General features: G+C 33.6%; 1 protein-coding gene across 7 annotated transcripts in view; it reads left to right on the top strand.

Moving 5' to 3' along the window:
- Dys (Dystrophin) overlaps positions 1–15,369 on the top strand; it is a 257,301-nt gene that overhangs the window by 40,858 nt on the left and 201,074 nt on the right. Inside the window, exon 1 of one of the 7 annotated variants that reach the window (XM_089243762.1) lies at positions 9,505–9,559. The exons of the other annotated variants lie outside the window; for them this stretch is intronic. Coding sequence (XP_089099888.1) covers positions 9,511–9,559 — 49 coding nt within the window. The 5' untranslated portion in view covers positions 9,505–9,510. Of the gene's footprint in view, positions 1–9,504; positions 9,560–15,369 lie in introns of those variants that run through there. 7 annotated transcript variants of the gene reach the window in all.

Raw genomic sequence — 15,369 nt, 5'->3', positions numbered from 1 at the left:
ATGATTCTATCCAACAACAGCCACTGTTTCTTCATTTTTTGCATTTTCACATTCGAATTCTTCATTAAATCTACTACAATCTTTTTTTCCTCTTTTAATTACGTCTGACACAGTTATGGCTTTTAGTGAAGGCAAAAGCAAAAAAGTTGCCAATCAACAATACTATTTTTTTTTCAATAAGAAACATTAGCATACAAACCTAAAACAATTATTATACTGTAGAAAAAAAATCCTATTTGCGATAACCAAACAACAAAATTAATGATAAATCCCATCCGATGCATATTATCGTTAATTATGTTTTAAAAGCTTATTTGGGGTCAATTAATGTTTTTTTTGCAGAAAAAAATAATTGACAAAAAAAATGAATTTTTTTAAAATTATAAATCCGTAATGAATTTTCTATATATATATACATAATTATATTTTTTTTCTTGGTATAAAAAGCCGTTTTTTCTCTCTAGAAACTAATAAAGAAAATATTGTGTTTCAGAAACGCACGTAGAGAGATGAAAAATGAATTAGAGCAGAGAAAATGTACTTCCGAACAAGAGTGTTCCGTAACAACATAATGCATTGTAAAAAAAGTTATTTCTGTTCATTTTAGGTTTCAAAACAAAAAAAAAAATTTTCTTAAAGGAATAAAGCAAATAAGGAACCTAAAAAATTGCGAGTATGAAAAATGGGGGAGAAAAAAATTATATTTTATGTGTTTTTTATCTCTTGAGAAAATATGTTGCCATTTTAAAACATTTTAAATTCACAGCAAAAAATTGTTTACTGTCTCATTTTCCCAAAAATTAAGAAATTTTATCAATTTTTTTTTTACTATTAGTTTTAATTCTGCTATTTATTTTGAAGTTTAGATCCCTTCTCGATTTAAAATATTGTATGTTTATGATTAGAGTGGATAATATGAAAGCGCACATGCAGTTGCATATTTTAGCGCTTTTTATAGTTATTGCATATAAATGCATAAAATCACCGGAATTTTAGCATAAGTGTGTATTTTTAGCATTTTTTTTCTTCTATTAATCGCATTGTAGTAATGTGTGTGTGTTTGCAAGGTTATTTTTATCTTTTTATTCTTTAAATTTAAGCAGGTTTCTTCAATTTTTCAAGAAATCAGGAAATTGTTTTACCGTTGATTGTTTACGGTTGATTTAAGGCCATATTTTTAGACATTTTTAAATGCATATTTTTGCACTTCTAAATGTACGTTTTTTTCATTTTGTGAGCATTTTTTTTAGTAATTCTGCATTTATCTTTTCTCTTTTATTTTCTCCTGGGCTCTTCAGTGTGCTTCTAACATGCATATTTCGATATTTTCAATGCATATTTTTAAATTTTTTAAGAATTTTTTTTCATTTTTCAGCACTTGCAAATGAATATTTTTGACACTTTTGCCTGAATTCATTTTTAGTGCCATACTCCAGCATTATTGGACAGATTTGTTTTCATTCTTCTTACATATTTTTGATTTCACAGCATATCTTGGCATTTTAGAGACATCTTTATTTTTAGTGCATGGTTCAGCATTTTTTAATGCATATTTTGCCACTTTTTTAGAGCATACAATCCGAGCTCTACTTATCACATATATCAAAACATTAGAAACATTCTACAAGTTTTCTTAAATGAAATGTCTTTTGTTAGAAGAAGAAAGATGTGATTATGTGTAATTCCGAGAAAATGTTCAAAAGGGGGCCGCATCAAGGTAGGGGAAGTCTAAGATAAAGTGGGGGAAGCTTGAAAAGTTTTCATTCAAACGTCTTTTTCTTTCCTCTTTGCAGATCACTAGCAGTTTATTCACCAATCGTGACTGGAGACCCCTACCAGCATAACCTACTTTATCTCTCGATTTACTGTATCGAAATTGCCATTAAGTTCCATTTTCTCCTCTATAATTTTGTAGATTGATACATGATGGTCATATGAATCACATAAATGTCAAGGAGGTTAATTGTTTGAACGTCTCACTTTCTCCAAAATAATTTTTTTGTGCCTTTCTTCTTTCATAATAAAATAAAAAAGGTAGTTTCTGCACTGGAGTTAATGACAGTATTTTTTTAATTATGACAATTGACAATATGAAGGGCTGTATATGTGAACTCATACTTTTGAGTTTTGCCACAAATTACTTTTTTTTCTGCCCCCACATCACATTGATCATCCACTTTTACGCATAGTTTTGCTAAAAAGGTATAGAACAGCACATTCATTCAAATATTTCATTAAACTTTCATAATAGCAATTACCGTATCCCCCGCATTTGCCAGCGTGTCGTAAAAGTTGGGACACCAGCATGAGTGGAGAGACGCCCCCCCCCTCCAGCTTCAATGAGGGAGCCGACTGATCTAATGTATATGCACGTACTGTATATGAATTGGCATCATCGTCAGCATGCCCCCTCCCCCCAAACCTTTCATGTCTATCTCCCGCCTAAGGGCACCAGCTTTTTTTTTTAATGTCGATGCCAGTAGATTCAATGAGGATTCTACTTGAGGAGAACGTATTTTAAAAAAAGCTGTGTCCCCCCCCCCCCCCACCACCAACTTTCAAGTCTATCTCCGCCTATGCTGCACACATATGACCAAGAAATACAAAAATTTCGCAGTCTACTTCGAAACGGTACAAATCTTCAATCATATTAGTTCGAAAAATAGATGACAGCACTATAACAAGCATTACACGGAAACAAACTTCCCATTAGGTTCACAACACGTACACGAACATTCTAAACATGTACCAATTCGTTAGAAGTTCCGCAGAGGAATATGGTCAAGGTGCATGTATGGTTTAATAGTAGCGAAGTAGTCCACTCATACAATCCATTCAGCTCATTTAATCTAATCGAACAAATATGTTTTGCTCCGGCATTTCCAATAAATAAAGATTTGTGGCAGCAAAAGCGAACATACAGCTAGAACTGCCTGAACGTAATTCGTACGAAAATAAAATTATCCTAAATTGGGAATATACAAGTTTCAAATCAGTCAATTCAATCTAAAAATATTATCTAAAATTTTTTGCTCGAATTTCCCGGCACGTGGATCCCCTTGATGTTTGCCAGAAAATAACTACACCTTGAACTTTTTTTGAACGGATTCGTGACATTTGATATTAAACGCAATGATTTTTTTTCCCAAATAAATAAATAAATAAACGGCTTGAAACACGAGTAAAACCGATTACCATAGAATGAGAAACTCACAAGAAAGCATAGATTTATATAGAATGGATGATATAAAGTTTTACGGTTTGTGGGTGGTAACACTAAATGAACCCATAAAGATTGAATAGCAGCTTTTTAGAAGCTTTCGTATATTTGGAAATATTATCGAGCAATCTTTCACCAGAATTGGCATCGATTTTAAGATAATTTTATCAGGATTATGCCTTAATGATAAGTAGGATGAAGCCTCCTCCCTATTGTAATTATGCGTTCTAGTATAAATCATATCGTGCCGTATCGTATAAAGAAAAGATTTTTCTGTTGGTTACTTTTCTCAAGCTACTTCAATATCGCAGTAATTTAGATATATCCTTAAAAAAACCTATCAAATAAATTATCACATATACAATAGTTATTTCGAGAATGGCTTTCTTTAAATAACGTCTTCAATCGCTTTTGTTATGTTCTCAAATAATGGTAATGGCGCATTGAAAATTATTTTTTTATGATCGAAACTAGCGATATCTTGAGGCAGTTTTGTATTTATTATTAGCTGTTTTTAATAATTTCATTACTATAGTGGAAAACATTTGTACTCGAGGAAAAAAATATATTGATATATTCAAAAGAGCATAATTTTCAAAAAACAAAATTCCACGATTAAAATGTCTTCAATCGAAGCTCAACAACAAAAGTGTTCTTCTTATTGAAAAGAAACGTAGATTTTAATACTAAAAGCTTTAAAGAAAATATCTTTAAATCTTTTTAGCTTCTTATCGTTGTATCGCCGGATTCACTGACAATGCAAGCATAAATTAAATGATTAACGCTTAGCTTTAACTGCATTTATGCTATTAATACAGTAGATCCCGCTTATAACGTTCCCACTTAGAACGTTTCCCAGCATAGTACGACTTATTTTGTGGTTCCAACCCTTACTGATACTCAACGAGATTTTCCGTTCAAAGTGTTTTTCTGCTTACAAAGTTTGTTTCATGATGGTTTTTTGATAAACATTATAAGCACTGTATTACTGTACTTATCATTTATATCAAATTAAAAGCATTAAAGTGCCATACTCGCATTTCTAAATGACCTGGACTTACATTATTAAATATGATACGCATATTTTTGTTTGATCCACGTTCGTTTTGCTCAGAATGGGACAAACGTCACTCATGACGTATTTCAAAAATTAATACGAAATCAATGAATATGTGGCTAGGATTCGCTGTAAAATGATGGCCATTTATAAGTATTTGGTTAGGGGAATAAAAAAAAATACTTTCTCTCTCAAATTTAGTGCATAGATGGAGCATTATCATAAAACATAACGGGAATAACAGCAGTTGAAATTCAGCAAAACAGTTACAATACATTTTATAGTTTAATAAAATAATTTATTTAAAACTATACTTTATGTAGCTACTATATTTTATTGTATGTGTAACGCGATAAATGTGATAATTCCGGTTATTATGCACAGCCTCTCACCAACCATTTTCGTAAGTTTGACAAATATTCCGAATTTATCATACTTATTGGTGATTACGTATAAGTATGATAAATTAATTGTCAATGAATTACGTAAATTTATCGGACATTATGCTCAATAACTTCTATCTATTACGATGAACTCTATTTGCGATGTTGGTTATGTTTGCATATTTTGATGAATAAGAAGAAAAGCAACATGAGCAAAAAATACATTAAAAATTTAACTTTTCTGTCTTCTTCACGCTTACGCGTTAATTTAGTTTAATTTCAAAGTAATGTATGACGCACGGCAAAGTATGTGTGACGCACGCATCACGTAAGAGGAAAACTAATAAATTGTTAAATTAATTTCCATGTGGCACATTCCACATTTATCGCACTTACCAACTTCATTTGGAAATTATGCATAATCACCGGTAAAAGTGATAAGCGCAGTGAAATTTGTCAAACTCACCGAAACAGTTGGTACAATAGCCGGCAAATCATGGATAACTATTTACTGTCATTTAAGTAAAAAATACGGCTAATTAAAAAAAGAATTCAATACTTTTTAATCTAGAAACAGCTGATCCCTTGTTGGTGTAATTTTTTGCGAGCTGCTGAAATTTTTTACGTGTTCAGAGATTTATAAAATTTTGTACCAAAAAAATCGAGGGGATTCAAAATAAAATTCAAGATAAAAGCTATTAAACTTTGCTAATCAAGATTTTATCCGTTTATAACATTAAAATCTAACCAAACTGTATAGTTTAATCTTTCAGTGCTATCTAAATCTTTTTGTGCTTTATTACAGTACAAAACACTGCTCTATGTAAGTATAATACTTTACGTAGAAAGAGTCGTTCCCTGGTTTGTGTCTTTTTTCTTTTTGAGAGCTGCTGAAATTTTACGTGTTCAAAGATTCGTAAAATCGCACCAGGTTAAAGGGGAATGGGAAATAAAATTCAAGGGGGAAACCAACGATTCAATTTTTGCTAAGCAAGATTTTAATAGTTTATAGATAACTATAAAAAAAATAAGGAAAAGCTGTATATTTTACCTTTAATTGACCATTGAAACGAATTAAATTGCAGTGTTGAAATATTTTTTAAATTAAAAATATGCTAAAAGTACGAATTTGCATTCACTTATGTAAAAAGAAAAAGTCAATATACACATTTTTATGGGATGGCACAGAGGGTTGAAAATGAATCAGGTATTTCCTTCGCCCTGCATATATTCTGGCGATTCATACAAATATAACAAAAAAATCAATACAGGAAAATAAAATTAAATAAAGGCTGTCTCATAAATTCGTAAATAGTCTAAAAACTCATAAGAAAATTGAAAGAATTGGTACATTTGAATGCTGTTTTTGAAAAAGTTATTCGTACAAAGAAAGGATTTTTTTTAGTACAGGAAAAAAAGTAGTTCAAATTTTTGTCAATAGAGGGTGCTGTACGAAAGAAAATCATTGGTGATTGAACCTGAACCTTTCTCCGATCTCTTCTGTGTCCGACACGATCGTAAAACTTCATTCGCGGCTGAGATTAAACAACTTTACTTATAGTGTTTTATCAGCCAATGTCAATAATCACAATGAAAACCTTACGCAAGCGCCAGGGCCGTCTTAAGAGTATCATGGGCCCCCGGACCAAGTGGTTTTTTCGGAGGCCCTACCAAGTAAATCCTAAAAAATTTCAATCGGATCTCATTTTTGTGAGGCCCCCGGGCCGAGCCCAGGTGGGCCCATGCGTTAAGACGGCACTGCCAAGCGCCAGTAATAGGAGAATTCATTGTAAATTTTTGTCACACCTCGGTCATTTTCTGTACACGAGGTCTAATTAGACCAGGACCTACAATTTATTACCGATTTTGAACGGCTGCCTTTTATTTTTATATTCACAGAGAGGTTGGTGCGCTAACCCCACGGTGTGGGACTCCCTACGGTAGCTTTTTTTGTGGTCATGTCACCTTTTCGGTTGTATCCCCTTCTCAGGAAAGTTTCTGATAAGGACAAACCGGGTGTCGAACTTGCGACACCTCTAAACAATTGTACACCCGGCATTTTATAGGACCCTGATTTGCACATCAACAGTCATTTGTTTTCATGTATCGCTCTTTCACGACAAAAGTTTCAATTAATTTTTTTTTCCTGTGCTGAAAGAAATCTTTCGTCGTGAGAATAACTCTCTTGCGAACCACATTTAAATACACAAATTACTTCAATTTTTTATGAATTGTTTATGGGACACTCTGTATATAAGTGATTATCGAAAGTTTCGTGATGTCAAAATTTCGAAATGAAATTTCCACTACCCAGTGACTGTAGCGTAATATCCGGCAGCAGTTTAATTGGTTCATGAATAAAAATAGTTCCCAGAAAAAAAGAGGTTCATTACAACCCAGGTATTTACGTGTGAACAGTATAAATTATTATTTTTTTTAAATACACGAAAAATACTTCGATTCGTTCTTTCTCAATATCACTGCTAATGAATATCATAAAAGAGCGCGGCTCGCACGAATGTCTCTTTGCTGACAATAGACCGGAAATAATTTCATCGCAATTTCTACTATAGATTTGACAGGGCACTAAAGTCAGTGGTATATGGACGGCCGTTGTTTTGACTCGCTATGACGGCAGAAAAGTGTGTGTGTGTTTCTTTTGTTTATTCCTTTGTCCCGCGTAGGATTGGATCATACCTCTGAAGCAGACACTTGGAATGAAAAAAAAAGTGCCGCTCATCATTTCGCAGGTAAAACTACTTACTCTCTTTCATATTGTAGAGGATAAAACTACCTGTGCAGTTTCTATGACGACCGATTTCATGTATGTGCCGCCGTATTTTTTTTTTTATGTATTTTTCTTTCGGGTGTAGGAGGATGTGTTGTACGCATTATATGTTATAAAATAGCCGCGCTGCACGGTCCAGCAGTTCTTCTATATATACGTACATCCTCCAATACTTACCACCACCGCCAACACGTTTTCTATTTTCTTTTCCTATTTTCTTTCGTCTTTTTTCACTTTTTTTCTCTTTTTAAAAACTCGCCAAATCACGGTGTTGCTGAATTTTCTATTAGCGTTTTAGTATAGTTACGAAACAGCGAGAAGGTAGTATATATACGGGGGTCCACGTCGTTTCCTTGTAGATGCAAAAAAAAAAAAAATAATGAAAATAATGAATGATAAACAAACGTACGCGTTTCCAGAAGCAGACAAGACATTATTTTCTGTAAATGGAAGAGGTTTTCTTATTCTGTTTATTCTTCTGGCGAAAAATTACCGGTTCGTTTGTGATCCGTCATCATTTCGAAGAGTGATTTTCATCTTTGGCAACATGAAATGAATGCGATCAAAAGCCTATGAGTTTGAATACTTGGTTTTCTAAGATCGAGCATATGGAAGTCCTGAATTGAATCGATTTTGTTTCTATGGAATATTCATTTCTTCTATAGTTTGAATTGATTTTCCTCAAAGAAAATTCGAAAATATCGGCAGTAGATCAGTTATAGGAGAAAGATTTCGTAATTCAAAATATAGGGCAACATTGGTAACTTGAAAATAGGGTGATGAAACGTTTTTATCCAATAAATAAAATACCGGCCAGTTCAGGTGACCGGAAAAGACTTTGATATATGTGGTAAAGATAATGTAGATTTCTGAAATTTAATCAAGTGGTGACAATTCTAAGCGTCCCAGCTGTATGCCGCATTATTTATAACGCTGAGAAGTGCAAAATCGAAGATTTGCTGTAACGTGAAGACTTGGATCTGGAATGGAATATACTTGATGTTTTTAAGCAAATGTAAAAGTTACTTCTAGTATTATAATTTGAATTTTGAAAAGTATAAGTTGTGTGGATAAGTATACTCCACGCATACTTACGTATCGTGATTCTGCTGAAGAGGAATTCGTTAGTGAAATCTCACAGCTGTTTCATTCAATGTGACTGATAACGTCTAAAGTTTTAGCGAAATAAGTTACATATTACCGGAGTTTCCTGTGAAGTATTAACACAACAATTTTGTTCATTCGTAACGCATAAAGTGCAGTTCAACAATTTAGCATACGTTTCATTGGAGTATTTCAAGATGATGAGTGTTATTCGGAACTTCCTTTTGTGTTAAACTGTGTAATAATACTGCATGGGAAATCAGTTTCTCAAGATAAAAAATGGATGTACATATATATATTTATATATAATTCTGCATTTTTCACTCTTCTGCAATTTGAATGTACGTACGTTTTGAAGGTTTATACTGAAGTATTTCTCGATGATAGTGTTATTTGGAAGTTTTTCTTGTGCGTGTGAAGGTGTTTTAAAATACAGACAAGCAGTTTCCCCAAGTCCGTGATGGAAATTGAATATTCCGGATTTGTACACGCATGTGTATGTGTTCAAACTGAAAACGTTGAGGAAAAATGAATAATGATATGTGTGTTAATGTGTGACGGGTTCAGCAATAGCCAGAAACACAACCAGTTCGTTTTCTTTTTCTTCCGTCGATAATTAAAACTCGAGTCACTGCACCTCATGGGAAGAAGTATTCGTGCTTATTTTTTACTTTATTTCTTACTTTCTTTTTTTCGAGAAATTCTGCTCTTCACCGTCCCACGGAGCTTTTTTGGTTATTTTCTAGAGATCGTTTGGGCAGGGAGAGCACACCTGCCTGTACTAATAATGAGAGACAGAAGTCCTGGAACATAGAGATTTCGAGACAGCATTTCGCATGTGGGCGAGTGATTGGAGCAAATGACGCGATTCCTTTCCTTAGAAGTAGTTTTTTCTTCGACGCATTTTTTTTACATTTTTCATCCGAAAAGAAAAGTTTTTTTTTTTCCATAATACTCAATGACAAGTATGTCCTTGGCTGCTAAACGCAAATGGATAAGGAGGAAAGGTGAGTAGCGTGTGTTCTTTTTTTTCTTTCGGTACATATTTATGATATTTTCACGCTGTCTTCTTAACGAAAACAAGCTTTTTTGCAAATTATTATTTTATCTACAGGCATCATTAATAAAATATTTCTGTGGGCGTCAGCATTTCTAAAAATAAGAGAGTAGTTCATCTTTTATGTTTCTTATGCAATAATTTTTATCAACATTACGCATAGTTTTTGAGAGTCCATATTTGCTGAAGTTTATAACTCACGTTTGTGTGCCAGATTTTATTGTCGATTTGATTAAAATCAATCAAACTCGGTTATAACGACATTATACCCCCGAATTTTGTCGTTATAACAGAGGTTTCGTTTTCAAGATCTTTCCGGTATGAAAAATCCCCCATCCATACACAATCAGATGCAATCAAATACCACACATGGGAATTATTTCATAACGATTAAAGGTGCCCGTGTTTTAATGGGGGGAAAACACGGTACATTAGGATCATAAATATGGGGGCGTCGTTATTTCTCCGCAGAAAAGGCCATCGATTGCCGTTGAACTTGCCAATTATTGCGTATAAATAACCCTTGGCGCGAAATAAAGTCCTACAGCAAGTCTGCAGTGAATTATAATGTATTTCAAAGAAGAAAAAGGTGAGCACGACAAATATGTAAGGGGGAAATATTTTATGTATGTTCCTATAAATATTCATCTAAATGATCCAGATTAATTACAATAAAATATATAAATTATATCCATCTCTGATTCTAGAAAAGATTGTGAATAAAAGTAAGCTACATATAGAAGAACGGAACGTTCTTATTCAAAAAGTGTCCCATTCTACGAGTCATAAAAATAAATAAGTATTAGCGTCAAACAAGCATTTAATCTTTTTTTTAAAAGTATTTTTGTTGATACATTCCCTCAATGTGATTGCGAATTTGAATACTTCATAAAAACGGAAGCAAAAGCTTTGAAAATGTATCATTATATCCGAGGTCGTTGTGTTTCCATCGACTTTATAAGCAAACTCATTAATTGATAGGTACCGCAAATTATTGTCTATATTACTTAGTTGTGGTTGCAACCGAGTTTGACTGCATTTGTTTGCGTTCCTTGTATTTTTCCTAATAAAAATAATACTTTTCAGTATAGATACATTCAGCATATTAACGTGGGTTTGTGAGTATTGATTACAATATTGGAGTGTCAAAATTACTATTAAAGTAATGACTTGTTTGGGGAAGTGAGCTTTTATATAGCTTTTCTCAGAAAAAGCTAAAATTCTTCTTTGAAACATTTTGCATTTCATATTCAAATTATTGAAGAATTTCATATTCCTTTCGTGAAATTTATTGTTCAATGTGGGGTAGAATTTCGTGTTTGGTAAATTCCCCAATAACTGTTGATTACCGTGTTTTCTACATTTTATTAATCAAACTTGAATGAAAATGAACATATAAACGGAAATTTAAGGGTAGATTATTCTAAGCATATGCAGTATTATTTGACATTTCCCATCTAAAACCACAGTGGGGAATTTTGGTTCGATGAATTTCACTGGTGGTGAATTGTGATTCGACGAATTTTTCTACCATAAGTTTTGGTTTGATAATTTTTTTCGATGGATTACCATGCCGATGAATTTATTTCTTTTATTAACCAATGAATTTTCTTCTCCGTGAATTATTCTGCTGATTTATTGTGCATCGATGAATGATCTTGCAATTCAATTTTCTTGTCACTGAATTTTGCTTTCGGTAAATCGTGAGCAGATAAATTTTTATTTTCGATTAAATGTTTTGTGAATTGTCCATCTTATGAGTTATCCTACCAGTTAAATTGGGCGTCGATGAATTATTCTAGTACAGCTTCGGTTGCTAAGATATCCTTTATTATTTTCTTGTCGATGTGAATTTTTTTATTGATGAATTTTTCTGTCAATGACTTTTGTGACGATTAGTTTCTTTTCAATGAAATACTACCAATGAATTTTGCTTGATCAGTTTTCTTTTGAATAAAAAATATCAGTGAATTTTACATCGATGAATGAAAAGTCAGTTCTTTTCAATGGAAAGTCAGTGAATTTTCTTTTCGATCAAACATTGGAGGGCTCAGAAGCCAACCACTGTAAGCCGATTTTCTGAAAATGACTTTGGTATTACAAGTACCTCTTCATGTTAAAACTTTCAGTTGGTAGAACATTCAATTCGCCATCTTTAAATTGCAACAGCAAATAGCGCCACTTATACTGACCACGGAATAAAAAAAAAATCCTTTAAAATATCCTTTTATCTCATGTTTAAATGTTTATTGACTTGCACTGATTGGCTTCTGAGCCCTCAAATTATTAGTGAATTTCGTGTTGATGAATTTTCTTTTCAATGAAATATTATCAGTGAATTTAGCCTCCACGAATTACCCTGACGATGAATTGCGTGTGTAGCTAAATTACTCTCGATATTTAACGACCAGGAAGTGAAAAAAATTTAATTTCACTTTAAATATGCAAATGTACAGTGAAAGAATCGACATTGTACACGAGTTCTACATTGTAAATACTAAGCTACCGACAAAATGGCTTGTATATAAAACTAATATTGCTCGAAATATTTTCAAAAGACATATTATACATACTTCGTCATGCTTTTCGGTTGGTAAAAGAAGCGGGGGGAAATCACTTTCTGTGTTATTCAGTGCCGAGAGGTTCTTTTTTTGTTCCCTTTGAGGTCAGTCAAAGAATTCCACGGGAAAAAAAAGAGGTTCTTGAATGTAAAATTGACGAGTTTTCTGAACGCTGTAAGAATAGGAAGAGGGGGGAGAGGAAAATGATGGACACGTTGCTTTTAAGAAAATGTCTGCAACAAAATGCCCATCAATTTTTATCCTCTCAAAGGAAGAGAAAATTGTGTATACGGTTATTGATGCGACGGACGACCACGCAAGATACAAGCGCATTTAAAAAAAAAGAAGAAGAATTTTTAAACTTTAAAATTGCTTCCTTTCTTGATATAAGAAAAGAGGAATTCGTACTTTTATGTACCGGTGGTTTCCCACACATAAATCTTTTTTATTATATATATTTTTTTTTCAAAGCACAACGAAGAGTAAATGAATAAGTTAGATCCTCTTTTTAAATTCTTCACCAGAAAGTTTACTTGAATGAAAAATATAAAAATATTTGCAGGAATTTCGTGAGAGGGGAAACTTTCGTCATTTTTATAAAGAATTGGAATTCTTGGAGGCTTTTTACTGTAAAACAAGTTTTTTTTTTTTAAATTTTGTTTTTAATCTAAATAGAATGTAAAATGTACACATACGGAAATTTTGAAAACGTTTACGTGCACAGTTTTTGGTCGAGGACACGAAAGTTGCGCGGTGCACGAATTCAGGTATTTTGTTTTATAAGAAATGAAATTTCGGGAACAACGAAACTATAAATCTCTCTGCTAATTATATGAAGTACAATTGACTGGATACCAAGCGAAGATGAATTTTGGAAAGGAAATTTTTCACATTCCTCTGTGGAGAATCGAACCACCAACCTCTCACAGTTCGAGCCGGTGCTCTACCATTAAGCTACAAAAGACAGAAATTTTTCTTCCCTCAGAACATAAATGATCACTCATCACTCTCTTATACACCTTCTCATTTAAATGTTTCTCTCAGTTGTAAGACAATTTTATGCGTTCCCGATCGCATAATTGGAATCCTTACATTCTTAATAACACAAGAGGCATTAGCACGCAGTGATTGGTTACTCTGAGCTTTGACGAAACTGAATTTCACCAAATAACTCGCTATTCTTTTTTTAGTTGTCGCAACAGTGGAGCTGCTCATCTTTCACGATCTTATTCGTACACGTAGATAGCAACGCTATTGAGAAAAATTATTTTGGCCCTTTAAAGGGCCTTTCCGAAATTAGTAAAATAAACAATGAAATTTAATACAAGAATCGAAAAAACCACCTTCAACCCAGGGCCGTCTCAATAGCACCACGGGTCTCCGGGCCGTGTGATTTTTTCTAAGGCCCCACGAGGTAAATTTATATACATATTCCTCGAAAATTTCAACTACATCTCATTTTTGTGAGGGCCCCCATTCTCTTTAGGCCCTCGGGCCGCGCCCGGGTGTGCCTATGCGTTAAGACGGCACTGCTCGGACCACATGAGAAAATAAGACTATAGAGAAAGAAAACACCACTCAACTTCGCCAATTGTAAATTTCGCCAAGTGTTTCCCTTTGAGTGACGTAATGGTTCATCACTCGTTGCGACCAATCACGATGAGCTAAATTACTTATAATGTATCTAGGAATGTAAGGTTTGTTTAAACGCCTCTCGGCCAAGACATGTAATGCTATTTCATTTTCATTTATACGATTTTCATTTCTTTAACTTTTTCATTTATCCCAGCGTTTCTCAGCCTATGGTCCGCGACGATGGCACAGATGGTCCACAGTCAGACTTGATAAAATTATTCATCCGTTGTAACTTATATTAATAATATTCACATGGTTTCAGATAAAATTATATCTTCATACTTAGATTCACCATACATCATCGAGAAGATGTACGATAACTGTCTATTCAAGACTTTAATTAATTTTTAGAAATTGAAATAAGTGTCGTTGAAAAAACGGGACAAATGTATAAAAAAATCGGAATAACGAAAATTACAGTACGGGACACAACTGGGCAGTTAAATTGTTTCAGATATTTTACTTAAACTTTCACAAATGTTGAGAAACCCGATTCATGCGACTCATTTTGCGATTTACCTCTCAGTTATGAGGGCCACAGAAATTTCAGGATTTTTTCCCCCGAAAATGATTTTTCAAAGAATCTAAACAGATTTTAAATAAAGATGCTCCCATGTGTAACTAAATTTGTTGTATTTGTGTCAGGGAGCGTATTCTCTTCTTTCCATGGATTATGTCTCTATTTATGACTGACTGGCCATCGATCAGAATTTGTTCCCTATGAAGATTCTTTTCTCCCGTGCAATTCTCCTGGTGGGATGCTAGTACCCACATCATCACCTTGTTCAATGTGGCTTATCAGTATCAATTGACCAGGGGGGCTAATGTCATTACGAGCTGTTGCTGAGTTAGGAGGCTATCCACAGCGCAGTCCCGTTCAGCTTAAACATATGTCCCAAGGAAAGAAAAATGTCCTGTGTAGTATGAATATATTTCTATTTATATAACTCTTTCGTACGGTAAATAGTGCAAATATCTATGTTATTAGATATCTTCGAAAGAACAAACATTATCTAAGAATTCGAAAATATATTGAAGGTGATTTTAAGAGAAATCTTGTAAAGAATATCGTTGTAGTGGTTTCTAAACACCCCAAAAAATATCGTTACAAAGGGATTTATCGTAGTAAAGGATATCGTTATATCGAGAGGAGTTTAACATTAGACTATAGGTAATGGTAAACAAGATTCGAAAAACATCCTTATAGAGGGATTTATCGATATACACAGAATATTTTTGTAGCGAGATTTCGCTGTACAAGAAAAATACGAAACAACCAGTGGCGGATTAAAGTCGGTTGGGGCCTCGGGCGCAAAAAAAAAAAATATTGGGCCCCTTGAATTAGAAAAAAGTGGTCCGGGTCCCGGGCGCTCACCCGTTGCGCCCACCGTTAAATCCGCCTCTGGAAACAACACCAGTTTTCGTCAAAAATGATGCAAAACGTGAACAAAGTTGCCAGCTATTGCTAAAATCATTTAAAAGAAACAATGGTGGCAAATGAGGCTCTACTGTAAATACACACACAATTTACGTAGAATTACAATGAATTCTACGAAATAAAGTG

The sequence above is a fragment of the Pholcus phalangioides genome, unplaced genomic scaffold (assembly GCF_987345545.1).
Source record: "Pholcus phalangioides strain wild (caught in Gottingen) unplaced genomic scaffold, Ppha-v1.0 ptg000015l_1, whole genome shotgun sequence".
NCBI classification, from domain to species: domain Eukaryota; kingdom Metazoa; phylum Arthropoda; class Arachnida; order Araneae; family Pholcidae; genus Pholcus; species Pholcus phalangioides.
The sequence above is the reverse complement of the archived record's forward strand: the minus strand, read 5'-3'. Positions and strand labels throughout refer to the sequence as shown.